This window comes from Notolabrus celidotus, chromosome 19 (assembly GCF_009762535.1).
Source record: "Notolabrus celidotus isolate fNotCel1 chromosome 19, fNotCel1.pri, whole genome shotgun sequence".
Lineage (NCBI taxonomy): Eukaryota > Metazoa > Chordata > Actinopteri > Labriformes > Labridae > Notolabrus > Notolabrus celidotus.
The window spans coordinates 17513410-17541315 of NC_048290.1; the positions used below are offsets into that span (position 1 = coordinate 17513410).

Consider the following 27906-nt stretch of genomic DNA (forward strand, 5'->3'; position numbering starts at 1 on the left):
AAGCACATGGAGCGGGTCGGCCTCTCGGTGAGTCCTCCACTCACACACGTCAGTCAGTGACTGATATGATCGATGTGTTTAGTTTTACCTGTGTGACTGTGTGTGTCACAGGTGCAGGAACTAGACCAGCTCAACATCATCCATGTAACGGGAACTAAAGGCAAGGTGAGCCGATACACAGGCTGCTTGTTTGCATGTGGTCATGTTTGATCTGGATCACTGACTCTGCATCAAACCAGATGTGTTTCCATTCACTGAGGTGTTAAGACATTTTCATGGTGTTGGGGTTTCTCTCTCAGGGCTCCACGTGCGCGTTCACGGAGCAGATTTTAAGAAGTTACGGCTTCCGTACGGGATTTTACAGGTAACTCTGCCCTCAAACGTCAAAATGTGAAATCCTGATCTGGTGATCATCTCAGATCCGGCATGTCAAAAGTCCGGCCTGGGGTTAATCACAGACCAATGTCCATTTTCATATGGCCCCTAACTTCCATCTCAAAATCTCATATTCTGAATGATGTGTACACTTGAAGTGCGTGATTTTAGTGCGTATCTTTCCGTCTTGGTTGCAGTTCTCCACATCTGGTCGAGGTCAGGGAGAGGATTCGAATCAACGGACAGCCCATCGAGAGAGAGCTCTTCTATAAACACTTCCTGCAGGTTTTTGAGCAGCTGGATGAAACTAAGGTAGGTCATGTGACAAAATAGAGATGTACAGTTTCAAAAAAGAGGCTCCTGTCAATGGACAAGATGTCAACAGTTTGGTATAAACAGCTGTAGCAGGGTTTCCTCTGGTGTTTTACCGGATTTGGCATTCTTTGTCTGCTTCTCGTCTGTAATTGAGCTCCCTTGGATTGGCAACGCCCTTTTCAGCTGTATAAAGTATGCACTGGCATTACTCTCCCACCAGAACTTGCCCCGTCACTCGGACCGAGTGGGGAACATCCTGCAACATGACTCCTTTTCATAAAACAGGAGTAAAATGGACGAATATCGGCATGAGCATAGGACATTTGGTCTCAATGGAGATCCCTACAGCTTTTTATTGATATAGCGGTCTGTAGACATTGATATGCTGATGTCATGGATCTGATTTCAAAGTTTTGAGACATCTGGATGGAGCTCAGAGTGGAGCTGCTGCCTTCACATTGAAAGGAGCCAGCTGAGGTAGTAGGGGCAGCTGATTGGGATGACTCCTGGACGTCTTCCTTTGGGGTTTCAAGGCGCATCCGACTGGGGACTACAGTTAGAACCAGAGCTCACTGCAAGGATACATATCCTGTGTGGCCTGAGTATGAAGAGCTAGAAAGTGCTTCTGAAGAGAGATCTGGGTTACTTCCTTGGCCTGCTGTCACTGTGACCCTCAAATTAATTTGTGGCTTGCAAAGTGGATTTGATTAATGATTTCCCAAACACTGAACCAAAGGACTGCGTTGCACGATTCCCCTGCTACTACGACACAAGTGTTCTCTGGTATTGTTCATGAGCGTTCATGAATAAGGGATACATCATTAATACTGCCCCAATTTCCTTTCTCTTTTTCAGGATGCTTATGACGGGAGCATGCCGACACCCTTTGGTTTGTTCTCCCTCATGGCGTTCCGGGTGTTTCTCGAGGAAAAGGTAACCGAAAGTCCCACGCTGTCTCCACAAACCTATATAGCGCCAAATGTTCTCCTCAGACTCTTTCCAAACAGAGCAGGTCTAGACCGTACTCTATGTTCTATTATTAACAAAGACCCAACATCAAGTCAGGACCAAATCCAGTCCCATCTTACAGACAGGACTCAGCCTGATCTCATCTTAAACCACCATGAGCAGAGCACTTTGCAGCATTTAGCAAGTTACAGTGGCAAGGACAAACTTCCTTTAACAGGCAGAAACCTCCAGCAGGACCAGACTCATGTTAGACACACATCTGCTGAGACCGTGTTGGAGAGAGGGATAGAGGGAGATGAAGGGACAGAGAGATGATAGTGGAGAGATGGATAGTAGTAGTTGTAGCAGCTGGAGTCTGGCACATCCACAGCAGCAGAGATCCAGAGGAACCTACGAGACAAGGGAGCTTAGGGACTCCAGAAAGGTATATGGTTAGTAACTTTAATGGGACAGGAAGAGTTAAAGTGAGAGACATGCAGACAGAGGAGAGAGAGGGAAAGACAGTATCCCAATGTGCCAGTTCTCCCGGCAAAGTAGACTGGCCTGTCTCTCTTAGGACCATTGTTTTGGTCGGACAAATCATATTTCATCAAACTTTCTTCACCTACATTTTTTCTCTCCAGGTGGATGTAGCGATAATTGAAGTAGGGATTGGTGGACATTATGACAGCACCAATGTGATAAGGTAAGACTTTCAGTGCGCAACATACCTGTGCATGTACTCGGTGTTCTGCCATGTTGGGAAGCATGTGGATTAAATTTGGGGATTAATGGCTCAAACCAAAACTTCCTCACATAATGGGACCAGCCTGTTATCTGTGTTCAGCTTGCGTTACTAATTACCTGCCATTACCTCCACCTACCTGTAAATCAATTAATTTAGCTGCTCCTTGGGGGTAAGGGTGAGGGTTACAGTTCCACACTAAAAATGCACTTCTTGGCACAAGATTGAGCTGTTGCAAATTTTTAAAGGTCTTAGACTTGCGGTCTTATAAAGGCAGTCCTGAATCTGCGCCCACCAGGTCTGCAGACACATGCAACCTGGTAGGTTGGTTGGCAGTCAAGACCGGGTTTAAGTGACCTATACAACATGGCTGATACAGTGAACAAACCAATGAAAGGATACTTTGACCATGACGTTTCACTTACAGATTCATCAGCAGCAGCATAAAATGGACTGTTGTTGTATTCTGGGTCAACAGGAGGCCATGGGTGTGTGGTATCTCATCGCTAGGTCTGGACCACATTCAGATCCTTGGAGACACCTTTGAGAAGATCGCCTGGCATAAAGGAGGAATCTTCAAGGTGTGCTGCAAAGACAAATTAATGATGAGTGCAAGGGACAAGACCAAAATGTAGGCATGTTTCTGAGGGTGTTGAACCCCTCCGTGAAACTGGATCTAACTCTCTCCGGTATGTTTTCAGCCAGGGGTTCCTGCCTTCACTGTCAAACAGCCAGAAGATGCGATGGCTGTGCTCAGAGACCGAGCAAAAGAGATCGGAGTAAGTGCCTAGTGTCAGTAGCATTTGGTGCAGTGTGTCAGGTCTCTTAGTTTGATGTGATCCTGTCTCACTTGTTCTTGTAGTGTCCTCTTTGGGTGTGTCCTGATCTGGAGGACTACGAGACGGACTGTGAACCTCTGCATCTGAGCCTCGCAGGGAAGCATCAGCACTCCAACGCCTCCCTGGCCCTCCAGCTGAGTCACAACTGGCTTCAGAGAAGATGGCTACCTGGTGAGGGTGGAGTGTCGAGGTTAAGGAATGGTGTCTTGAAGTCCGTGCCAGTTTGGAAAGGACTGATTGCTTGGACCCTAGAAGTGCTACCTAGGATCCCTTCATCAGATTGACCTCACACTTGACACCACACTCTCTTGCATCCTCATCTGTTTATCTGCATTATCTTAAGGAGTGTCCAGTGTTTGTTCAAAACATGTGTTAGTCATTAGCAGGCTGAGGATTACGGTAGGTCTGTTAGAAGCTTTTCCAGGACACTCCTCTCAAGAATCTTCACTAGTTAATATTTTCTGAAGGAGTGTCTTGTGATACCACTTTCAGCTTCTTAGGTGCATCTTTTGATCTCTTTTGGTGCATACTCATGTGATCGACTTCACTTGACAATGCATTCCTTTGGTCCCACAGCATGTGGTGCTGATCAGAAGGACTGGTTGTGATTCACAAAGGAGAAACAGATCAACGAAGACTCTGTCTTTTTAGAGTTATACATGTTTTTACTTTTACATCTTTATTTATAGGGGGGAGGACAGTGGATAGGGAAGAGTGGGGAAAGGACATGTAGGAAGGAGGTTGCGGGCTGGAATTGAACCTGCGCCGCCCGCTTTATGGACATGCAACTTAACCATCAGGCTAAATCTGCACCCAGACCCTGTCTTTTTAATGAGATTAGATCTCAATGTTAAGAAGAACATCATTAATCATTAGAATAAAGAGACGGGTCAGCTCTCAGAAGGAAATAGCTCCCAACTGTTTGGTTCCATAAAAGTGAGGAAAGGGACATTTTGGACAACGCACCTTTTCAGAGACTTTACTGTTTGTATTTTACATGTCGTAAAGATTCCCTCTCTGCGTGGGCCAAAGGAGGTTGAAAACAATCTTGTACAACCATCATTACCCGGATGCTAAGCATTGTGGCAGTAATGTCTGAGGACTACCTTGTACTAATGTTGCCTGTCCAATGTTGGAGCAGGATTTTAGACTCTCATTTTTTACGAGCTGCCCTCTCTCAACAGTCAAAAGCTTTCCCACCATCTCTGCTGAGAACACAGGTGTACCTCAGGCAGCTGCCTTCAAGCCCAGTCCTGCCGTGGTGAAAGGTGATATCTCAGAGCAGAACATCTGGACTTCTTTGAACCTTTTTTCCAGTTTAGATGTAACATCCTCCAGTATGGTTTCTTGTGTTTTGTCTCAGGGCTGGCAGAAACTGTGTGGTCTGGAAGGACTCAGATACTGAAACACAAAGAAGTCACATACTTCCTGGATGGAGCTCACACCATGCGCAGTATGCAGGCCTGTGCAGACTGGTTCAATGAGACCTCAGCTCAGTATGAAAGAAAAGCAAGGTGAGCATCACACGCTAGACACATGACTCTCAGCTTGGGCTTCTATCTACATCTGCCAATGAATTCGGTACATAGTTATGACAATTCTGGCAATCACCTGCCAAAGGAAACCAAACCAGATGCCATTTGGTTTGATGTCATCTGATGACAAACATACTTTTTAAAGGAGTGCCACTCTCTCCTGAAACAAAGCCAGATGTTCTGATGGTCACCAAAGAGCAACTTTTAAATGTTTTCACATGAAGCTGTCGTCCAGTTTTTTAAACAATAATGAGCCGGAGCACCGTTTACTCCAACTAATCAAATATTATTTTTTTGTAGTGGACCTGTGGCCAAGGTTTTGCTCTTCAACATTACAGGAGACAGAGACTCAGCAGCTTTGCTTAAACCATTGGTGGTAAGTAAACTTGATTCCAGCAATCAAAGCTAATATCTTTAAAAGTATTACTGTCCATTTTCAGCCAACGTGAGTATTTGCAAACAAACAGTTGTACAGGACATGGCAGTTAGGAATGCCTTGGGTCCTGGTATGATACTGATTTGTCTGTACCAAGAATATCCTTAAAAATTTAAGTAAATTGTGAGTTGCCATTTGTGCAAAATTCAACACTTTGCTGCTTTAGGTCCTTTTAATTCAGCAGCCAAGTGTAACGTCGATCAGATGATGGATCCAGAGATTCGCAAAGGACAGATAGATAGATGTTTACTGCAAATCCAACATAAATAATGAAATAATAATAAAGATTTGTGTCCGACTCATAGAGAAATGTATTGTCTTTTAAAGCTAGAAGGTTTTATTTTGTCACGTTAATGTTCTGCAGAAATTCAAGTCTTTTTACCTTTGTTCTTTTCAGCCCCAGCATTTTGACTTTGCTGTGTTCTGCCCAAACATCCGAGATACCAGCACGTTTTGTCAAACAGGTGAGATGTTTCCATCTATCAAACTCAAAACCAATGTCATGTAGCCTCTGATGGTCCACAGTATGGAATTATTTTGATAAGTCAACAAAAATGCTAAGCAGAGCTGTCCTTAATCTAACGCCGGTTACCGTGCTGTGCCCGGCTCTGAAACCACACTGATATGGGCTTTGGATGTCAGCTCTATAAATATAAACCTTTAAAGCATCCTGTTATCAAAGTTGTGCTTGTCCAATCCAGGTTAAAATCATACTTATGTAGAGGATCTGTCAAATTATTTAAACACTTTCCTGATTTATCAGAACAAGGAAAGACGATGAATAATGGGAATCAAGGATGACATCCAGTGGTAGCCCTAAAAGGAAGAAACCGTTTTTTATACACACCCAACAAACTGTAGTCAAGGTTTGCTAACCCACAACCTAGCTAACTTAAATGAAATATTTTACTGACATTGTTTAAATAAGTGTGGCATTGAGATATTTGACCACAAACGGTGCTCGTACTGGTCGCAATCATAGGAGCAAAATCAACACATTAGCAATTACTCTCCAGACTTTGACGCCAACCTTATATTGATTGTTGAATTGTTTAATTGATTTTTGTATTTTGAAATGTTACATCTACATGTAGAATTATGTTTCTATGTCTACTGTTAAATGTAATGTTGGAACCTGCAGCTGTACTGATAACAAATTCCACCAGCTTGGCTGTGTGGTCAATAAAATAATCAATCAATCAATCAATCAATCAATCAATCAATCAATCAATCAATCAATCAATCAATTAATCAATCAATCAATCAATCAATCAATCAATCAACTACATAAATCTATGCAGTTAGCATTACATCAGTGACAGCTAGCCCGCACCTCAGATAATCATTGAGTCATCTGCAAACATGGTAAGTTTTAAACGACAGCGTTTTGTGAATTATATCAGTTACAGAACATTTGTCAGTAATGCGTCAATACAAACAGCTAGTTAGCTTTTTAGCTAGATAGCATTTTGATACGTAATGACAGCTAGCACAATGTCAACTACAAACAGCCAGTTATCCAACGCATGTTTGTTGAATTTTCTAAGGAAATGAAAAGCGCATTGATACCACTCTCATGATTTGGAGGCTGGACATGGTTAGACTAGTTTAGACCATAAAACAACGTATGTAACTTCTTAAAACAATGTAATATGAATTTAATCAGTCTTTATATGTTGCTTCCATGTCTCTCAGATCTTTGGAACACACCCATCTCTGTAGAGGACATGATGACTCGCTGCTCGGTAAACGAAAGGAGCTGGAGACTTCAAAACAATCTAGAGGACGTCAATGGTACTCATCTGCTCATTGAGGACTCCCTGTCCACAGTCCCTGAGAGGAAAGTGGACACTCTGGTCTTCCCCTGCATCCTTAGCGCCCTCCAGTGGATCACCCAGGGCAGGGATCCACAGCTAACAGATTCAGCAAACAGAGTCCTGCCAGTTAAACCCTGCATCCAAGCCAAAGTTGCTGCACTCTGTGATGCAGCAGAGATCCACGTCCTCATCACTGGAAGCATCTATCTGGTGGGAGGAGCTCTTAAAAACTTAGACCCAGAGTCCTACAAGTAAATAGATTGTGCTAATGAAGTTAGTGAGTTACATCTCAGATTAAAGAAAGGGAGGGTGCTCATTCTAGATTGTGGGATTGTAGTTTTAGTTGTTAACCTTACAGGGTTGGTGTTGGCAACAGTGATGACCACTTAATGTATTTAAATGTGGATGAAAGTGCACAAATTTGAAGTATGAATACCACAGTGACGGGCACTGACAGGTGATGTCAGCTGGGGCTGCAGTATTGACAACGTGCTCATGTCGCTAACCAAAACATGCATTAAACTTACTATATAGTGTTGTTTCTAAGATGGGTCCAGTCCTCAGTTGGGTCCAGTCTTCACTGTCACAGATTCTTGTGTGGGTTTGAAGCAGACTCTCACGGTTATGTAAAATTCAATGACTCTTGTGTTAGTGTTTGTTACGTTTCTTCTCACCGTTCCTCCTCTACTCTGATAATCCAAAGCACACAGCGCTGCAGGAGCCTCATTGGTCGACATAGCTGTCAATCATGGCCTTTACATGGAAGAGGGTTTGGGCCAATGATTATTTTTAAGTCCAACCTTTTTTCTCATAATACGTTCCAAGACAGCATTCTAGAATTCTGTCTTTAAGATCAAAGACAACATTCTAGAATTCTGTTTTTGGTGTCTTTTATATCATCAATAACTAATTCAAAGTAAACTAGTCCAAAAATTAAAACTGTGACCTAAATCAGCATGATAAGAACTATAACTATAATGACAGAAACCTTGTTTGACAAACATTTATTTGACCTGTGCTTCGGATTTTACAGTTTGATCTACATTCCATCTGTTAACATTAAGGAGGCAGAGTTTATGACCTATACTGCAGACATTCAGCAGGGGGAGCTCTACCTGATTTGGTTTCACTTTCAGTCTTTATAGTTTACGAATGTCTTGTGGTTGAACCATAGAGGTGTGATGGTTATTATCTCAGGTGTATTGATAAAAAAGCTGCAAACTAACAGTCTAACCCACCAGATGTTGCATGGACTACATGAAGTAAAGAGTTGTCATTTTCTCTCCTGTTCAACATGTAATGTTTCTACAGCTTTCAAAATTCTTTCATGATTTATTTTTCCTGTGTGGCTCTTGAAAATGATCATTAAATACAATATTAAATCAAAGTTAATGGCTCTTATTATTTATGATTTGTCCTCTCCTGTTCCTGGAAGGATGCAGGATGTAGCAGTTCCATAGACTGTATAAAATATGGACGTAGTATCCGTGACGTCACCCATCTGTTTCTGAAGCGCTGTTTTGAGGCCAATCATCAGCTGGAGCCATATTGCTGCTGTCGAGCGAGTGTGACGAAAAGAGGCAGGCTCTGAGGCTCCAAGCTAACAGCTACAGTGTTCCCACCTGCCAATCAAGTCAGCTGTGCCTCTCATTGGAAGACTCCTGAACTTAATATCCTTGAAATTTCTGCGTGTGAAAAAATTCACCCCCCGTACAGTGTGTGCCAATCGAGAAATGAGCTATCGAGACTACACTCGTCTTTGTACCAGGCTGTAAACATGTTTATTTCTGCTGTAAAGATCGGCTTTTTTTCGAATTTGTGTGTATATGGTTTCTGGTACTTCCGGAGGCAGCCTGAAGCGGATCCTCGATGAACCGCAGTTTTTAGCACTTCTGCATTGGACTCATATTTTTAGACCGGAGGTTGCTGCTTGGTATGGATACCTGTCTATGAGTGTGTGGTTGAGCAATATATAATAATATATGTGGTATAGCAATTTATTACAATGAGTATAATTAAATAACAATGGTTAAACGTTTTTCAAGACTTGTTTATAACATTTTAAAGATATACAGTTTCTAGTCACATTGGAATAATCAGATTCATGTTCCAAGATGGCATCACTGACGGTCGCCCTGGTACTGTGCTCTCTTGTACATGTTGCATTTTTCTCTTTTTCAAACTCCTCCCCTCTGGTCTTCAAACTCCTCCTCCCCTCCGGCAGGCACTACAGATCACTGTGCGCCAAAACAACCCGCATTAAGAACAGTTTCTTCCCCCAGGCTGTGGCTGTTTCCGAAATCGCCTACTATACTAGCAGTACGTACTGATATGTCCAAAATTCAGTATGTAGTAAGTAGTATGTGAACAAGAGCAAAATCTGCAGTATGCCAAAACTCCCCGGATGTCTACTGATTCGGGAAAATATCTCAGTGTGCATCGGACCAGTCTTCCTCGCGTACTGTTTCCCATAATGCACAGCGCACGTTCCGCTTTTTCTTTTTCCTCATTTTTTGACGGGAGGAAATCCGTTTTTGGGTGCTGTGAAAGTTATCAAATTACATATAAACCACTTCCTAACTTTTTAAATCATAAATGGATGCTAAATAAGCTTTTTATTTATCGGCTTCGCCGTTGTTTACTGCCGCTTTCCGAAACCGGAAATCCAGCGAAGTCTGGCTCAGCATGCTGCATGACAGATCGGACAGAACAGTCATACTACATACTAAATTCAAATGCAGTATGGAGTAGGCAATACCTACTGCCTACTACATTAGTAAGTAGTATGTAGCAGGCCGTTTCGGAAACAGCCTGTGACTCTGATGAACACTAAACCATAACGGCGTCATACCTGTCAGATAAAAGCTCTCTGTAAATATACATGCAAACATACAATGCAACACTTCTCCAAGCAGAATTCCATATTTGTATTTTTTTTTATTATTTAACTACTATTTTTTTAATATAAAAACTACCTCTGCTACTCACCACTGCACTGTTATCATATTATTTTAGTCTGTACATATTAGTCATGCCTATTTGTTGTTCTTTTGTATTTATAGCTGATGTTATTGTTATTACATTTTTATTTTTATTTGTATGTCTTATTCTTATGCCTTGTACAAAGAGAGCACAGTTTACCAAGTCAAATTCCTTGTGTGTTCAAGCATACCTGGCCAATAAAGCTGATTCTGATTCTGATTCTGATAAATATTCCAAAATGTGGTGGCCCGAAAGTATGTTCTTCTGGTGGCATCAACCATTAAAATATAAAGTAAAATATATTGATTAAACTAAATTTAAAAATTACAGATTTAGATGGTTTCATAAAGATTTTAATAGAAAAATGTTTCCTTTTGAAGATTATTTCATGTATGTACACTCCAGGACAGCAGTTGGCGGTATTCCCCTTTAACGTTGATTTTTCAGCCTCGTCAGCAGAAAAACCAAAGAAGAAGAATTTGTGTGACGCAGCCTATGGACGCAGCACGTACAGCGCAGTGACGTAGTGAGCACAGGGCGCTCTGCTGCTGGCGCTGAGTTTAAAGAGTAACCTGGAGGAGCTCTGCTGGGGAAAAACCTTCTCTATATTCAATTCTTTTTAAATATCTTATTTTTAATCCGACCCGGGGATGTCAGGAGAAAGGTTAGTGACCGCGGGGCTCGATGTGTTGATGTTTTAAAGTCGTTTTTAATTTTTAATCCTGATGTTTGAGCGTGTTTGTGAAAATGGAGCCAACTCTGAGTTCCTGTTTGTCTTTATTGTTGTGTTATAACTGCAGAAATACAGCTTCAATTCATGCTGCATTAGATTCATGCTCGCTTTAATGTGTAAATGTGAAGTGTTTACATCAAAAATTGATTAAAGAGATTAACATGAATAATGATCGATACCGCGCTTTCCAGTGAGCCAGGCCTCTCTCTCTCTCCTGACCATGCTTCCTCATGCTTTAACATCATAAATAACACACTTAATCTACATAAAATAAAACAATGCAACTCCTTTAACATATATCGATTTATATTGAAGTGATTTGATGTGTTTGTTTTGTTGTGTGGTGATTTTGCGCGGTATCATGGCTGCAGAAATATGGCGGGCATGAGAGCTTCTTCTTCTCTACAGGAGTCTCTCTGTCTCTCTATCTCTCTCTCAGATGTTCCCTCAGGATTATTCTATCAAAACACAAACAAACATGTAACTATGAAACAGTCTGATGAGTCTCTCCCTCCCCCAGCATGCCTTTGCAGGACCTGCCCTGTCTGAGCCTCCAGACCTCCATGCTGTCCCAGTCCAGCAGGAGGAGCAACAAGCGCAAGTCCAGGAGCTGCCTCATTGAGGGACTGGACACTGAATGCACCCCATCAGACCTGATCCAGCAGTGGTCCCCGAGCCACAAGCACCAGAGGCTGCTCTGCAAGGGGAAGGAGAATGAGGAGAACCCGTTTGTGCTCGCCAGGAGGTCCAGGAGGAAAAGAGGACCCACATCAGGTTAGAGAAGTCCTACTGTCTCCTCTTAACATCTGCAGCACGAGGGAATGTGTCTCTGTGGTTTGGTGCAAAAATAATGAACAGAGAATGAAAATAGAAATGGAATAGAGACTTATCTTCTAGAATAAAAATAGTGTGAAGTGTGAATCCAAACAGCTGAGATCTTCACCCTGACTTCGTCCTGACATCTTCCTGCATGCTGCCAGTGAAATATCTGGAGGAAATATCTGCGTAATATGTTGTTCTAAAGTCAGAGACTGGGACACTTTCTGGTTTGAGAACTAAACACTAAAATGCATAAAGGGGTCACACTCAAACTTCTAAAGGTGCATGACTCCACAGAAGCTACTAAAGAGTCTGCACACTAAATGTCTAATGAGCAATGGAGGCGTTTCAGCTGAAGCCTTCCTCAGTGTGACTTACTCGTTGCTGGTCTGTGATATTTGAACAGATTTAAAGATGTTAAGAACATTTAGGAGCGTGCAGGTGTGTGCCTCAAAGACCGTGAGAGTGGAGACTATCTTTCTGTGAGTGGCTGCAGTGAGTTGTCTGAAGCTTTACCTTAAACTGCTTCTCCTTCTACAGGTATCTCATGGGATCATCTCCCCGAGGAGCTCCTTCTCAGGATCTTCCTCTACCTCCCTCTGCAGGATCTCCTCCGAATGTCCAGAGTTCGCAAGCGCTGGCATCGCTTAGCGTGAGTCTCTCATCGAGTGCATCGTGCTTCCTCTCTGTCTTTCTCCTGTTCTGCTTCGTCTTATTTCTGTCACATTCACACCTGAAGATCCCCCGTCTCACTCTACTCCGTCTGTCTGTCCCAGGTTCGATGAGTCTCTGTGGCACAGTGTGGACCTGGAGGGTCTGACCCACATGGATTCAGCTCTGCAGCAGGTGCTGAAGACCGGCGTCCGCAGGCTGCGCTGCCCTCGCTCCTTCATGGAGGAGACACAATTCACAGGGACTAGGTGAGTCTGAGAGCTCGGTCTGTTCCTGCAGGATGAATCCAGAGAGCGTTTTTCTTTTGCCTTAGAACAAATGATTTAAACGTCCTCTCCGTCTTCAGCCCGCTGCCGATAGTCCAACTGGATCTGTCGAGCTCTATTATTTCCACCTCGGCTCTGGAGAGCATCATCTGTCGCTGCATGCTGCTGGAGCATCTGAGCCTGGAGGGTCTGCAGCTCTCAGACACCATCATCACGTAAGATGTGCAAACATTCCCTGCTTTGTTTAAATGTTTTACACCTGGGCCTCCCTTATCTTTGCATGTTTTGGTGTGCTAAGGTACTAACGTTTTGCAGTTTCAGGATTAACAAAGTTCTGCAACGTAAAGTCCTTCAGAACAGACGTGCTCCGTTAAAATCAGGGGCTTTAAAGGGTGTTGTTTCTATTCAGTGTGAAACCTCCACACAGAGACTGGTGCGTGTCTGCATCAGTCCTGCGGTCCACTTCTGTCCTGAGTCAGCATCTTAACCTCTCTGATGATGTTTTATTTTGTCTCTGTATAATAATCCTTGATTTGTCTCCGTCAGCTCTCTGTCCAAAAACACAAACCTCCTGCAGCTGAACCTGAGCGGCTGCTCTGGCTTCTCCGCTGCTCCGCTGGCCGACACGTTGAAATCCTGCAGCAGGTCAGAACTCTGCTCATGAGCTTTCATTCATTCATTCATTCTCCACCTCTATTGCTCACTCGTGTGTGTTTCTGTTTCCTGTGCAGAATAGAGCAGCTGAACATCTCATGGTGTGACTTCAGTAATAATCATGTGAAGAGTGTGGTGGAGAATCTGAGCCCGGCTGTGACGAAGCTCAACTTCAGCGGCTACAGAGAGAGCCTCACACTGGACGGTGAGTGAGGGGTTAATTATCTGTGTTCTAATGTGAGTACGGGAACAACAGGATAAATCCTTTGGTTTCTGTTTGTAGTCTGAGTAGTGTCAACTGTATGTCTGTATGGAGAGCAAAAGCAGGAGGAACACAATCCAGCGTGATCCCGGCTCCCATGGTTGTTAATCTAAGGAGGATTTCTTTAGAGCAGCTAACAATCTGTTCGAGATCAAACATTTACACTGAGACACAAATCTGCTTGATGCTGTGTCACTAAAGACAATCAGCTCTTAGATTTCCTGACTTCCTGGAACGCATCTAAAATGATGGATCCCACCTCCATTCAACAAACAAACATTGTAAAAGTAGTCTTCTTCTCCTCTTGAGGACAGACCTGACAAAGCTTTTTACTTTCAGCTACAACTAACCTGTAATTACAGATTCTGATTCAGAATCATGTTGAATCTGGATCTCAGTGTCTGGATTTAAGTCTGAGAAGGGTTCTGGTCTCTGTCTGTAGTCTGAAGTATCCACCAATCAGGTGTCAGCAGGAAAAAATATGGAATTCAGCTGATGGCCCAAAGCCTGAGATGACTGACTGTGTCATGTTTGTTTACAGATGTGAAGGTGCTGGTGACGAGATGCCCCCAAATCCAGATTCTAGACTTAAGGTACGTGTCCCTTCCTTGACTGTGTTGAAAAAAGGTCTGCTCGACACGTCAATCACAGGTAGCCCCGCCCCTAACTCCTCCCCCTCTTCCTGCTCTCTGAATGGGACCATCAATTACTAAATGTACATCATGCTGTGGTGAAGAAGAAACTACAGATTGAGACCATAAACTCATTAGTGTTTACTGAAGATGTTGTGTGCTGCCCCCTGTGGCCTTCAGTAAAACATGTCCTCTCTCTGGTTTGTGTTACAGTGACAGCACTCTGCTGATGGCCGACAGCTTCCACGTCCTCAAACAGCTGACACATCTTCAGCAGCTGTCTCTGAGCCGCTGCTACCACATCCACCTCGCTGCACTCACGTAAGCTTTCTGATTTTTAAACTTTATACTTATTCATAAACTACCAGGAGAAGAGAGGAGAAGACGAAAACATGCACTTTGTAAATAAGTCCTTATCCCTGCAGGGATCTGGGCCAGATGTTCCCCTCGCTGTCCTTCCTGGAGGTTTTCGGTCTCATTCAGGACCCTCAGCTCGTCTCTCTGAAGAAGGAGCTTCCTCGGATCAGCATCAACTCCCGCCCGTTCTCCAGCATCGCCCGGCCCACGCCAGCCTGCAGACCCTACAACGACTGCGCCATGTGGAACAGGAAGTGTCGTCTGAGGGTGAAACTGTAAACCTCAGCGTTACGTTACGTGTCAGTGTTGTTGCTGCTGGTGGAATTAAGGGTCCTGGAAACGCCCGCTTTTAGGGAAACGTTAAATTTAGGATTGGGTGCTGAATCCAGTTTTTCTTGAATGTTTTAATTCAGACTTTTAGTGAATTTTTGGATCCGTTTGGGTTCGAATAATGTCTTAATTTAAAATATGTTGTCATGAAAACGTGGTTTTAAAAGGCTCAAATGAATGTCGACGTCTATCAGATGTCTGTAAATACTTGGAGCTGCTGATGTCTCAGACATTTTACAGGAAGTCGAGCTCTCGGCTGAATAATGAGATGAAACCTGGGATTTAAATCAGTGACAAAGTTTTAATGTAAAACAAAAGATCACTCCAAACCAGCTGTGAATATCTGTGAAACCACTGTTACAGGAAACATCACGTTCAGATTTTACTGCTTCAGGTTATCATTAATGTACATGAGTTTCATGATGACCTGATTATGTCAATGTATAACGTGCTGTATGCTCGGTGTTGTCGTCATTTCAAACGTCATACAGGCGGACGTTTACTGTTTTTACCTTAAGTTCGTTTTTTCAGTAAAACAAGTAATCTTAAACTTCTGTTTGTGTGTCTGAGCTTCTTTACATCACCTGAACTTAGCGCTAACGCTGCTATCTTTAAACCTTAGAGATTATTTTGTTTGTAGTGAAGGCGACTCGTTGGCTAAACCCTTCGACCTCTGAGCGTTCACACATGGTTAACAGGTCAAATCAAAACTGCAGGAAGAAGAGTCAGTAATGAGCGTAAATAAAGACACCAAGGCGTTTTCTTTTCAAACAACTTTATCTGATTCAAAGACAAAAACGGAAACATGAAGTTCATGAGGGACTCTGCCTTTGGCACGCTTCATTTGACAGTTTCTTGATCGTTCTATAAACCCGTCTTTAAACAGAACCTTGTCGGTTCAAAGGAAGAAGGATTATAAACAAGATTTTACTTTAAAGCTCCTGTGAGGAAGTTTCTGTTTTATTTAGTGCTCCTTGTGGACAAAGCAGTCCTTACATCACTGTCCTCAGCCAGAGATATACTTGTTTTAACTACGTGTTTGTGTGCACGTCATCAAAAATTAGAACGATGTGGACGCAGCAGGCATTATGCACATGGATATGAGCAGCGTAGAGTGTTACGATTAAGAGGCCCTGTGCAGATCGGCGGCTTGAATGTTGTCTGAGGAGGGAGACCGATGCAGAAGCGGAAAAACACTGAAACAAAACTGGCAAGCGCTCCAGGAGAACCTGCGTCAGAGTGGCGATACTTACTGATAGCACGTCTGCTGATTTTGTGCCACAAACTGTGTCGAAGCTAAACAAGCTGTGAACTGACTGTTGAAGCAGTCCAAGGTGAAGTCTTTGGCACAAATAAACAAAATGGCAGCCGGCACCTTGTTAAAAATAAACAGCATCTTCTGTTTTCTTTGGTCCTGGTGTTAGGACAGATTATTGACAAATTTGGCGTCTGTAACTGTTGGCTTCTTGACTCTGCAACATCGAAGCAAAACCACGATAGTGTCAGAGGAAGTAGAGTCACTCAGGAAGTGGGAGTGGCTTTGCATGCAGGCCAGTGAGAATCACTCCTGTCGTTACATCACCACAGGAGAAAATTTATAACCCCTTGCGGGAATACAGAATTAATGCAAAGGCCTTTTCGCCTCCACATTCTCAGGGTTGCATGAGAGGAGGACTAAATCTGCATGATAGGAAGCAAGGAACAATGCATGTTCCATCATATGGGACCCTTAAAGACAAGCTGATTGATGAAGTCCACAATTATATGAACATGATGATGCGTCTTTACCACTTCTACACATAAATGGAAACAAGTCCGGGACTGCTAACGTTCGAACATGGAGGGAAATGCTGGAAGAACCTATTTGAGATAAAGAGTTTCTATCCCGTGAATCCGGAAGTTGCATCTGCCCTGAGCTCTCTGGTGCGCCCTCTAGAGATATCCTCCAGTAAGTCGCGTAGTGCATGGTCATGTATGTTTGCAATTACGTTCATGAGGCAGTTTGTTGTGTATGTGAACACAAGATGAAGCAAGTATATCTCCGGCCTTCAGGGAGCTGTAAGTCATCTTGTCTGACACTTATTCCCTCACCGCTTTTAGAGGCATTAAAAAATTAAAGTAAATCTTGATCTGATGGTCTCGTGTAGCTCATAAAGAGGCATAACTGTGAGTTACAGTGTGTTTCATTACCGGCCAAAACTCTTCACAGGAGCTTTAATCACAGGTGTGAACAGGAGATCTATCAGGTCTTAGTTTGTACTCTAGTCATTCTGAATGCAACACTTTGTTTCAAACTGTCTCATCTTATAAATCCAACATCTTCATACATTTAACGTCAAGCTGCTTTACAGGTCCAAACATATTTTTTGCATCATTTTGAATCCATTAAAGTTAAAACTGACGTGTCTGTTGTGGAAAACTCTGTCACGTGCTAATTTTCCGTGCTGTGGGAGGTTACAGATTCTGACTTTGAACTAAAATGTGGAGCAAGGATCTCTCTTTAAAAATTGAGTTCTGCTTTTAGTGCACTTCCTCAGCTCCTCTCAGACTCCAGTGTTTCAAACGTCTAGAAAATATAGAAGCTATGTTTCAAAAATATCTTTAGTCGACGGACAAGCCGAGCCGAGCAGCTGAGCTTCCTGTTCACCGTACAGAAACACCTTTAAACGTTATAAATTAACTTCCATCACATCGCATTTCTTCTTCCACATACTTCATCATGAACACACACTCTTTAGTTTATCTCTACTCGATCTAAAATACACCATCCAGCTGCGACAGGAGCACCAAACAGGGATTCATCCGCTGCTGAAAAAAGTACCCGATAAATGCATGTTTCATAGGTTTGATCAGAACTACAGAGAACAGCTGCAACGACACTGTAGATTATAGTGAGCTTATATTCTGCTGGAGGGATCTGAATGATAAGGTGATAAAAAAAAGGAGATGAACTTAGATTTTTGCTTTTATAAAGGTAATGAATGAAAGGCTGTACCGGTGACGCACCGTGAGAACCGTTTGTCTGCTGACTTCTGTTACAGGAATGCACCAAACCAATACTGATACTGATACAGGTATACTGTTTACTGGTGAATTTGTTTATGGAAGCATACTTTTCTACAAATCCACTATTTAAACTTTTTAAATCTTCAGATCTTAACTTAATGCTTCATCATGATAGAGCTGATTGAGCCAGAGGATCAGGATGTGATAACCAGATGTTTTGGGTTGCATAATGACCAACTTCAAAATGACAGAGTCAAATTTAAAGGATTTATCTAATTTGCAGCTATTATTTCTAAGAGTTCGCCTCCTAATTTCACTTAAATTTGATTATGTCCATTAATCACAACTCTGGCGGCGATCAGGGTGTCTTAAAAAGTGTAGCTAGGGACGCTCCAAAGAGACTACCTCCCAAGCTCTTTAAGAGGATATTTAAATTCTGAACAGTATAAAGATCAGAAAACTGCAGGTTAGTATCCTCATGTCTGTGCTGGTTCCTCATGTCTCTGGTGGAGTGGTTATATGTCCAGACAGCCTACATACAACTTTATCTCCATTTACTAGATCAACATACTGACAAACCACACCGTGCTACCAGATGACATAATCACCTGTGCTCGTTTACATCCAGGTAGCAGAGCGTTCAGAGCGTTCAGAGCGTTAAGAGCGTTAAGAGCGTTAAGAGCGTTAAGAGCATTAAGAGCATTATGACATTAGCCTTTAACTGGAGATACAGCGCTGGCTGGTGGCGGGAGGCTGCACTACAGCTGAGACTACAGGAATGAAGTTGGAATAACACGTTTCACTGACTTGCAATACTGGTGCTGACCAGCGAGGGCGACGACGCTTAGTTTTCTGTAGTCAACTAATCGTGCTACAGCTGAGCAAATGTTTGGCTGTTTTTTTTTTGAGGGTTGAATCGAGATTTTGGTTGCTCGAAAACTTTTATCAGTTTTGAATTAAACTCATGACACCCCCCCAGCTCTGTCCTTTGTTTTTAGCAAGTGGTGAAAAATTGTGAGGACACTGAGCAGCATGCAGGAGCAGAAAAGAGTATTTTCAGAGCGGTGGACCCCTGATCTGATCCTCAAATACACATCAATCATCATCCAGGCTAATTTATAGATTTATGACAGAAGTCAGCTGATTAACGTTTGCTCCGCCTCTCATGGAGACGTGTTGGTGCTTTAATGCGATGAGAGATGGCTGAGAGTAAGTGTTTTTTAAACTATCTACAAACTGATGCAGCTGTTTGATCCTGTTACAATCAGCGGATGTTGGTAAAGGGATTAAAAATAAAAGGATAATCTGATTGGGAATAACACATTTGGGAAAAATCACTCTTCATAAAACAAAAGTAACGATGATACCTTTTTCTCCTTCAGGTATAAAAACAGGTGAGGAGGTTAGCATCTACGAGCAGAGGACGGGGACTCTCAGTTCTCCAGGAGAACCGTCCGCAGCTGGTCCTCCTCGCTCATGGTGATTGAGGCGATGGCTCCGTCGTTGAACTCGAACGACGTCCCGCCGTCGACCACCATGCAGGCGTCCCAGCACCGCGAGCGCACACACACCCTGAAGGAAGCAGACACAGAAACATTCAGACGAGTTCACGGCTTCGTTATCGTCGATGTTACGCTCGATGTGACACCAACCTGCTGGCAAATCCTCTCTGTCGGCTGCTGGAGAACACGCGGTTCACGATCGGCTCCCTGACGCTGTACAGTAGACGTCTGTCGTCCGGGCTGAACACCAGAGACTCGTTGTATTCATCAGTAACTGAACACACACAGAAACATGATTATCACAATATGAGTCCATCAAACCTTCAGATATAAACACACGAGGACCAAAAACTCACCTTTGTCTATGACGTCACGGTTTATTGGGATGTCGAGACCGCTTTGAGACTTCCCTGAAAAACAAAGTGAGTTAATCACCGTGGTCATGTGACGCTTTGTTTTAACCTTTCACAGAATTTAACGTTAAACTTGTGCACACTCACGCACCAATTTTCAGCACCTCCTCCACGGCTTGTTCAGCGAGTTTGTTGATGTTATACGACCTGAATACGTAGAGAGAGGACAAACTTCAGAGAGCAAACAAGTGTTTTTAAAAGAGAGGAAATCCCAAATTTTCAACGATGTTCATGTTTCGAACAAGAGTAACTTAGAGTACAATTAATCTAAGGTAAGTTAATCCGTTAATTATGGGTTATTACTGGATATGCTGCAGGTTGAAGAAATTTCCTGGAGCAATTATGACCTTTTTCAACCCATCATTCAAAATATTCCTGATTAAGACACCTGTCAGACTTCTCTATTGTGTGGTGGTTATAAATCAAAGGTCACTTTTAAACCTCTGAGAATCTAAAAACAGCTAAACATCATAATCTTAGTAGCGTGTTAAAACAAGCTTCATTTTAAAAACACAACCTTTCCTCAGTGTCGGTTTGTTCACCAGATTATCGCTTTGAAAGAAAACTCTACAAACTAAATCCCTAAATCCAAACCTGATGACGAGTCAGTGTTTGAGTCAGAGCAACAAAAACCTGTTTCACCTTTTTGGAAATACAGCCAGCTGAAACCTGAGTGTCTCAATATTTTGGTTGTTTTCATTTCAAATTTTGGAAACGTGTTCAGAGAAACCTGCAGAAGAGTTGCGAGCGAATACTAACGGACACTAAGTTTACACTACCAGTCAAAAGTTTGGACATACCTTCTCATTCAATGGTTTCTATGTATTCTAATTATTTCCAACATTGTAGATTAATACTGAAAACATCAAAACTATGAAATAATCTGGTTTCACCATAATCTGGATTACAACAGTAGTCAAATAGGGCTATCCATTGTGTACTAACCCTACCTCTGAACAACACAACTGATGGTCTCAAACTCAAACACATTAAGAAGGCAAGTCATTCTACAAATGAACTCTTGTCAAGGCTCTTGTTAATTAGAAACCATTCCAGGAGACCACTTCATGAAGCAGACTAAGAGAATACCAAAGCTGTCATGAAGGACAGAATTTTACAGAATCTAAAATATAAAACATGTTCTACTTTGTTTAACACTTTTTTGTTTATTAAATAATCCCATATATGTTCTTTCATAGTTTTGATGTCTTTTTGTATTAATCTACAGTGTTTCAAATAATCAACATCAATACAAACCCTTGAATAAGAAGGTGTTTCCAAACTTTTGACTGGTAGTGTAAGTAATAGCTTCTGTAATTTAGACAGTCCAGTATGTTAACTCTGATCTTCTTTGCACAGTTAACTATACCGAGTCACACATGGATCTCGGCCAAAAGATACAGAAAAGACACACTATGGTCTGTATTGACTTTGTAGAAGCTACATTCATATTAAAAGCATGAAGAATGTGGCGTGAAAGCAGTTCCGGAATGCTTTTGATGAACATTCCGGAAGTGCTTTCAAATTTTTGATACTGCAGAGACACTCCTCTTGTTTTCACACTATGCTTTCATTTTGAAGTTGTACCCAGGCCAGGATTACATATATTTTTTTAGTCTTGTGTGATCTCCCGCTCCCTTTGCATCCATCTTTGTGCCCCTCTCTCTGCTCAGCTGGGGTCCGCTTTAAGCGCCCATCTTTATTATTTCTTTTAACAACATCGTTTCCTGATACGACCCTCTTAGCTGAGCTTTTATTGAGTTCATAATGACATACATGGCTGATGAGGATCAAGTCAGATATTTAAGGTTGAACTCACCAGGCTTTAGATCCGGTTCCTGTGCAGATGCTGAGTCCTGAACTCTTCTGCTTCTCCCACGGGCCGTCGTCCACAGAGATCTCGTAGTATGAAGCCCTGCGGAGGTAAACACCAGGTTAAGAAGGGGTTTAAATTGTTTTCGAGCAGATTCAATAAGTGCATCAGCTCGGATGATGGAGGTACCTGGAGGACAGAGACTCTCCAATGAAGATTTCATTTAGACTCCTGACGGGGAGCAGACTCGGCTTAGAGAAGCTGTCTGGTACGGTTCCTTTCCCTGAGAGAAACACAGAATGAGCAGGAGAACAATAACGTACGGATCAATTATGATCAATCAAGGAGGTAAATACACAGAGAGTCAGACAGGAAGACACAAAGAGACGGACAAGACAGGAGGACAGGGTGGAGGAGGCGTACTCCGCTGGCTGTTCATGGTGGTGATGCGATGAGCCTGACTGTGCTGCTCCAGACTCAGCTGCAGCTCGTGCAGGTCCACGGGAGTGGGGTTGATTCCTGTTCCCTCTAAATGTAGACGGATCCTCTGACGCCAGAGCCACCTGAACGCATCACAGGAGGACATGAGTTACACAGAGAAACCTCAGGACAAGGGACAAAGTATGCTTCTACTGGCAATTCCTCCAACCTGCAGCAGTGAAACAGGCTGTGATTTCTGTGATGTAATCCCTAAGATCTTGTTTGTGTCAGGGTTGAGATATTTGGTATAAGAAGTACTTTGCTTGGCGCTTTATTTGAGCCTACAATGAACTTTAGTTTGAAAAGTTGAGGGTGGAAAATGTCCTCTTGTGTGATCTTCCTCTCCCTTTGCGTCCATCTCTGTGCTCCTCTCTCTACTCAGCTGGAGCTGTGTTCAGCACCTGTTCAGTTGTTCTGAGTTTTTGTTTCTAAAGTTGCATCACTTCTTATTTGCAGCCACCTAATACTGACCTTGGGAACCTGTCGTCCACCGTACTTGGAAGCCATTGCACCAAATCAAAATCTGTCCCCTCACAGTTCTTGTTTTTGTCCCTAACAGGCTCAGATTTTATTCCTCAAGTCTGATAACATCACAGAATGATCCCTGCAGAGAGGAAGCTTTATGAGGAAGAGGAAGATGATGTTTTAAAACCAGAAACAGCTGTTACTTTGCTTTCTGCAAGGTCACCAGACTCCTCTTATAAAAACTGTGATTTAACCGTGCAGAACGCAGGAGCTCTCCTTAAAGTCGCCTGACTACATGAACACAGCTCAACTTGTTGTTACTCAACATAGTCTACACTTTCTGGAGCCAAACAGTGACATAAAACCAAAAAGACAAGCTAAAGGAAGCTAAAGGAAGCTTAAAGTTCTCCACTGAGGAGGGTTGTGTTTTTATGATCGCCATTCATACATTCAGGAGACTTTATTTATCCACCAGAGCTATAGATAGCTTACATAACTTGGCACCTTAACTGTAACTCAAACCCTTCGCTTGGAGTCGTATGGCACTGGAAGAGGGTCATACAGCTGGGCAGATTCAGGACAACAGAGCAGAGATTTTTATAAAAATATAGAGATTTAAATATTCTGGATAAGAACAGATAAGAGAGAAGTCTTTATGAATGCATTTTTCAAACTTTAGTGGTAGAAATCTCCCATAAAAAGTCTGAATAAAGGTAAATAAGGTTGAAAGAAGAACTTCTTTAATTTTCTATGGTCTTATCTTTACTTCTCTGCTCATTATTTTAAAATAAGATAATGATTTATTGATCGTTGGGGGAAATTCAGTTGTTGCAGCAGCACAGACATAGTAGAAAGAGTAGTACAAGAATAAGGGTAGAAAAAATAGAGTAGAAAAAAATAAAAAATAATAAAATAAAGAAAAAAATATATATATAACAAATAAAATATATTGTTTTTATTCAATCAAAATGAAATAGATTAAAAATAATAATAAGTGCAATTAAATAATAATAGAAAATATATAAAAAATACAAATAACAATAAAAAAACAATAAAAATGTGCTCATTTTCTTTCTCTTGCTCTTTATTTTCACAAGATAAAACTAAACTGCAAGTTGTTTTTCCTCAAGTTGTCTAAATTATAAATTAAAATACTATAAAATTATAAATTTAATTTTACATTTTGTTAATGTATCTTTAAAAAATCTAAAAATATACTTGAGAGAAAATGTAATACGGTTATAAACAGCATTTAAATATGTAGTTAGGACATTCTTTATGTTTCCTTATAAATATTTAAACATTTTTAAAACAGGAGTGTTATTAAATCTACATGTTGTCATAAAATTAAAACACCTTAAGACCTAAAACTCAGAATGTGAGGTGACATTTGAATCAGTCTGAGGTTAACTTAATCACAGACGGATAATTCATTAGTCTGAGGACACGACACAGTAACTGGATTTAAGCTATTTAGGTCTGCCTGAGATCACATCAGGCGTCTGTGACTCCTGACCAAACGGGTTCAAACCCGTCTCAAACTGTGAGCTCATCAAAGAGAAACAGAGACAGGAGAACGATTAAAGAGAGTGTCTGCATGGCTTTGGTGTTATAGATATAAACTAGAGAAGAGAGAGGGGGCACATGAGGTGATAGAGATCAGGTTGTTTGTGGGTAAATACGCACCTGAACTCACCACGACGGAGCTTCTGCAGAGCCTCCGGGAAGGCACGAGTGTACCGCACGGGCAGGCAGAGGTGACCTTCTGACCTTTAGACGACACAGAGAGAAGAGTTACGACCTCAGCTGAATGTGAAGGGTTAAACACATGCTACTACACCACATTATGTCCTCTATCTATTCTATTTGTTATTTAAATTAATTGTTCTTTGTTCTGCAACTTAAACCACACGTCAGGCCAACAGCTTTCCTCTCTTTAAAACACACAGAGTCTCGTGTCCTGCCCCGCCTCCTGCAGTTTCTCTTTTCTGTGAAATCACGCAACTCACGTTTTAATTGTTCCACTCGATGTTAAAGTTATCACAACAAGTGATCTGTGTGTGGACGACGCTTGTTGATGACGTCGCATTTTGCAATAGTCTCAAATTGATCAATGCATCAACAGGAGGGACGAAATGAAGGAACTCTCTCTCTGATCACCTGCAGAGCGTGCATCTGGTGCTGCAGGGGACCAGATGTGATAGGCAGAGAGCGACTAGACTTCATTGATGACGTTTGTGTGTGTGGAAAATACTGAATCAAAGTCGTGCAGAGCAGCGTGATGTCCTGAAACGACCCGCCTCTGAGCGCAAAAACAAGAACCCAAGATTCAAAGATTACTCTTCAGTTGTTTCCGCCTGTTTGTCAGCTGAATCCCAAACTTTGTGCACACCTGTTTGACCTCAACGTGTATTAGAAGGGGAATAAACAGCACCAAGGTTTTAGTGAACCTCCTGAAGAGTGTTTTCAGACAGCTGCAGAGTTTGAGGTCTGTTTGTTCTTCACCTGGAAAGTGCTGCTCAGTGTTTTACCTCTCAGGGTCTGTGTTTACTCCAACAACCGGTTTGTCCTTGCTCAAAACCTTACTGGCAACCAGCAGCATTGTCCCGTCACCTAACAAAACAAACTGCAGTTAGAGAAGTTGTATTGTGTGTTTTTTTCCTGTTGTCTGAAGTCCTTTGTTCGTGTGACTTTTTGCCCCCTGGGTTGAATAAGTCAGTGTCGGTTCATTCAGAGCATCGCGCCTGGATACAAAAGAATGCGTTCAAGGAGGATTCCTTTGTTTTAGTTCAACAAAATGAAGAGAAAAACTGGAAAAGCCAAAATATCGACGTGTTTCTACCTCCAGCAGAGATGATGGCATCAGCCCATCGCACCACCTCTTCATCGTATTCTCCTCTCTTCACCACTCGCACCTCCATGCCCTCTTTCCTGAAAACACAAACGTACAACTCTTTAACTCAGCTTCAGTTCAGTCAGTGAGGTGTTCAGGACCTCTTCCCAGAGATGTGGGATGATAACGAAGCTGCAAAGCTTGTTCAACTCGAGTGAACCAAACTGCTTCAGTGCAAAGTGTCAGAGGAATATCAAACTTTGAAGCATTTTGCATCACCATAAATCGCTTCAGACAAAACCTGTTTAGAAGGTTTAACATTAACCTAAATGCATTCAACGACATGAAACAGGTCCTTTAATGATTTACATCTGCGAAAAATATAAACATTAGAGCTTTGTGACGACACAAAGTTATCTGACTGCACTAAAGTCTCCATATTTAATGCAGAAGATCTAGAAAGAGTGTGTGTTTGGGCTTCTTTGACTTTTATTTCCTACATATAATCAGACTGAAAGAATCAGTGAGCATCATCCTTCCTGATTTGCATTTTCTGCATTTGAGAGGAATTATTAATTACTAATCTTAATATACCTCAATGGATGAAACAATAACACGCACTTAAGATAATTCCTGGATGTAATAATCACTATATAGAGGTTCTTTAGCATGAAAAGATGTCTAGACAACAAACAAAAATTTGGCCATGGAGAGGAAACATACACCTGATTGATCTGCACATTAGGGTTAAAGTTTACAGTAACATGTTTCATTATTATTATATTTTTTATTACAGTGTTATTATGCATTTTGAATTATTTTAAGTCTATTACAATTTTTTAAAATTATTACCATTACTTTTTTTTACAGTTCTTTAAATTTGTTATTAATATTTTTAAATATATATTTTTTGTTTTTATCTATTTTTAAAATTGCCATTTTGTTTTGTATGTTTTATTTATATTATAATATATTTTTCAGTTTTTTCCTCATTCATTATTTCTAAACCGTCATGGGTTTTATAGGAGTTTTTACTATTATTATTATTTAACATTTTTTTAAGTGTTTCTTTTATTATTTCTAAAGTGTCGTGTTTTATGTGTATTTTAATTATTATTATACTTTTTTCACAGTGTTATGTGTTTTTAATTATTTTGTTAGTGTCATGTATTTTATTGTTATTATTATTATTTATTTTTTTGTATGTGTTTTTACTTATTTAAATTCACTGTGCAGCACTTTGCTGAACTTTTCTGTTGTTCCTCTAAATGTGCAGTATAAATACAGTGGATTGGAAGTTTGTGTTCATTATTTCCAGTAAACTTTTGGTCACATTTATCTTCAGAAAGTCGTTTAAAAGTGAAATAGTCCTGAAATAGTCACAACCTGATGTTTGCTTTGCAGTAAAACAGCCTGCAGAACTGTCCCACTTTTCCCTCCCACAGCTTGAGGACTTTTCCAACGCTGACCTTTTACTTTAACCGGTTTACACGAGCACCACCACTTTTTATGGTGAAGACTAATCTCCTCTGCGTTGCTGCAGAAGCTTCTCACTGTGCTTCTCAGGAATGTGTCTGATCTTACCTCAGGCTCTTCACTATATGCTCCACATTGTTGGTGTGGATGTTGTGTCTCTCCAGCAGGCCGCTGTAGCTGGATCCTTTCATGGCGAGCTGCAGAGAAGACACAGAAACATCAGACAACAATCATAATCAGGAGGAGGATTCTCAGTGTTTAAAGTGAAGTAGACCCTTACCAGCTGCTTTAAGTCCTCCTCAGAGAGTCCTGCATATCTGTACCTCTGCTGCTCAAACTCATATCTGGTAGTCTTTGTGACCACAGCCACTTTCTCAGGTGTGAATCCCCCTTTGGGCTGTGATGAGGAGATGCAGGTGGAGGTGTGGAGGAGCCGGTGAGGGTTTGCATACAGCAGGCTGACAGCTCGATTCCCCACGCACAGAAAGTTCACCACAGAGCGCCGACTCATTCTGACAAGTGAGCATACAACCATGGGGATAACTCAATCACATGTCCAGGTGAATCACAGGTGAGCCTTCCTCCTGTCAGTCCTCTTCATGGCCATGCACTGAAACTCTCTCACAGCTGTCAGGGAAGGTCACCTGCTGCACAGAGGCTCCTGTCACACAAATGACACCTGTAATACTTAAAATCACACGTTTCCCCCACAGAGACCAAAACAGAAACTTATTCACCTGACAGAAACTCACACCTGCCTTTAAATTTCTCTGACGTCACTCCTGAGGTTAAACGAGCCTCGCGAGCTAGACCTCAAAGTAAAAGCAGCTAGCAGTATGCTAACAAAAGGAGAGCTGACCCTCGTCCTGTCACATATTCCGTCTTTATTTCATCCCGCCGTTAAACTTAGACATTCCTCAGGTCCCCGCGAGCAGAGTGTACCAGGTAACACACACGTGCAGCTCAAGAATAAACGACAACACAGGAGAACGCTGGAGACTCTGCACATACCATGCAGCCTGGCACGTATAGCAGGGAGACGTACGTGAAGAAGCGCGTCCTCTGATTGGCTGCGAGGCTCAGGGGGGCGGGGCCGCCTTGTTTTGGGTGCGCTCGGCAGCGAGTGAGAGTGATGCGTTGCAGGGCCACAGAAAAGCTCGGAGATATCCAAAGCGGGTGCTGATATGCGAAATGGGAAGCA

The 27906-nt window shown here is 42.0% G+C and overlaps 3 protein-coding genes across 6 annotated transcripts; 2 read left to right on the plus strand and 1 right to left on the minus strand.

Annotated features, from left to right (window-relative positions):
- On the plus strand, window positions 1-8391 carry LOC117831305 (folylpolyglutamate synthase, mitochondrial-like). Its single transcript, XM_034709934.1, has 14 exons — window positions 1-27; window positions 112-165; window positions 300-364; window positions 573-687; window positions 1546-1623; window positions 2283-2344; window positions 2862-2964; window positions 3085-3162; window positions 3246-3393; window positions 4407-4490; window positions 4586-4736; window positions 5058-5133; window positions 5591-5657; window positions 6889-8391. The coding sequence occupies exons 1-14, from the start codon at window positions 7-9 to the stop codon at window positions 7263-7265; spliced, it is 1479 nt and encodes a 492-aa protein (XP_034565825.1). The 5' UTR covers window positions 1-6; the 3' UTR covers window positions 7266-8391.
- A 2070-nt stretch (window positions 8392-10461) lies between these two features.
- On the plus strand, window positions 10462-15271 carry skp2 (S-phase kinase-associated protein 2, E3 ubiquitin protein ligase). The gene is made up of 10 exons (XM_034710449.1): window positions 10462-10656; window positions 11246-11499; window positions 12085-12196; window positions 12321-12464; window positions 12563-12697; window positions 13029-13127; window positions 13214-13341; window positions 13940-13991; window positions 14244-14351; window positions 14456-15271. The coding sequence occupies exons 1-10, from the start codon at window positions 10643-10645 to the stop codon at window positions 14664-14666; spliced, it is 1257 nt and encodes a 418-aa protein (XP_034566340.1). The 5' UTR covers window positions 10462-10642; the 3' UTR covers window positions 14667-15271.
- Window positions 15272-15475: 204 nt separating this feature from the next.
- On the minus strand, window positions 15476-27785 carry nadk2 (NAD kinase 2, mitochondrial). Of its 4 annotated transcripts, none has more exons than XM_034710447.1 (13): window positions 27717-27785; window positions 26986-27366; window positions 26814-26902; window positions 25239-25327; window positions 24928-25009; window positions 24083-24166; window positions 21875-22014; window positions 21641-21734; window positions 21458-21553; window positions 19730-19785; window positions 19582-19635; window positions 19376-19499; window positions 15476-19295 (listed from the first exon to the last, which is right to left on the minus strand). In XM_034710447.1, the coding sequence occupies exons 2-13, from the start codon at window positions 27238-27240 to the stop codon at window positions 19157-19159; spliced, it is 1302 nt and encodes a 433-aa protein (XP_034566338.1). In that variant the 5' UTR covers window positions 27241-27366; window positions 27717-27785; the 3' UTR covers window positions 15476-19156. The 4 variants fall into 4 exon arrangements, with proteins under 4 accessions (XP_034566338.1, XP_034566339.1, XP_034566336.1 ...); XM_034710448.1 differs by having other exon boundaries at window positions 27464-27758; XM_034710445.1 differs by having other exon boundaries at window positions 27460-27758.
- Window positions 27786-27906: the final 121 nt, after the last annotated feature.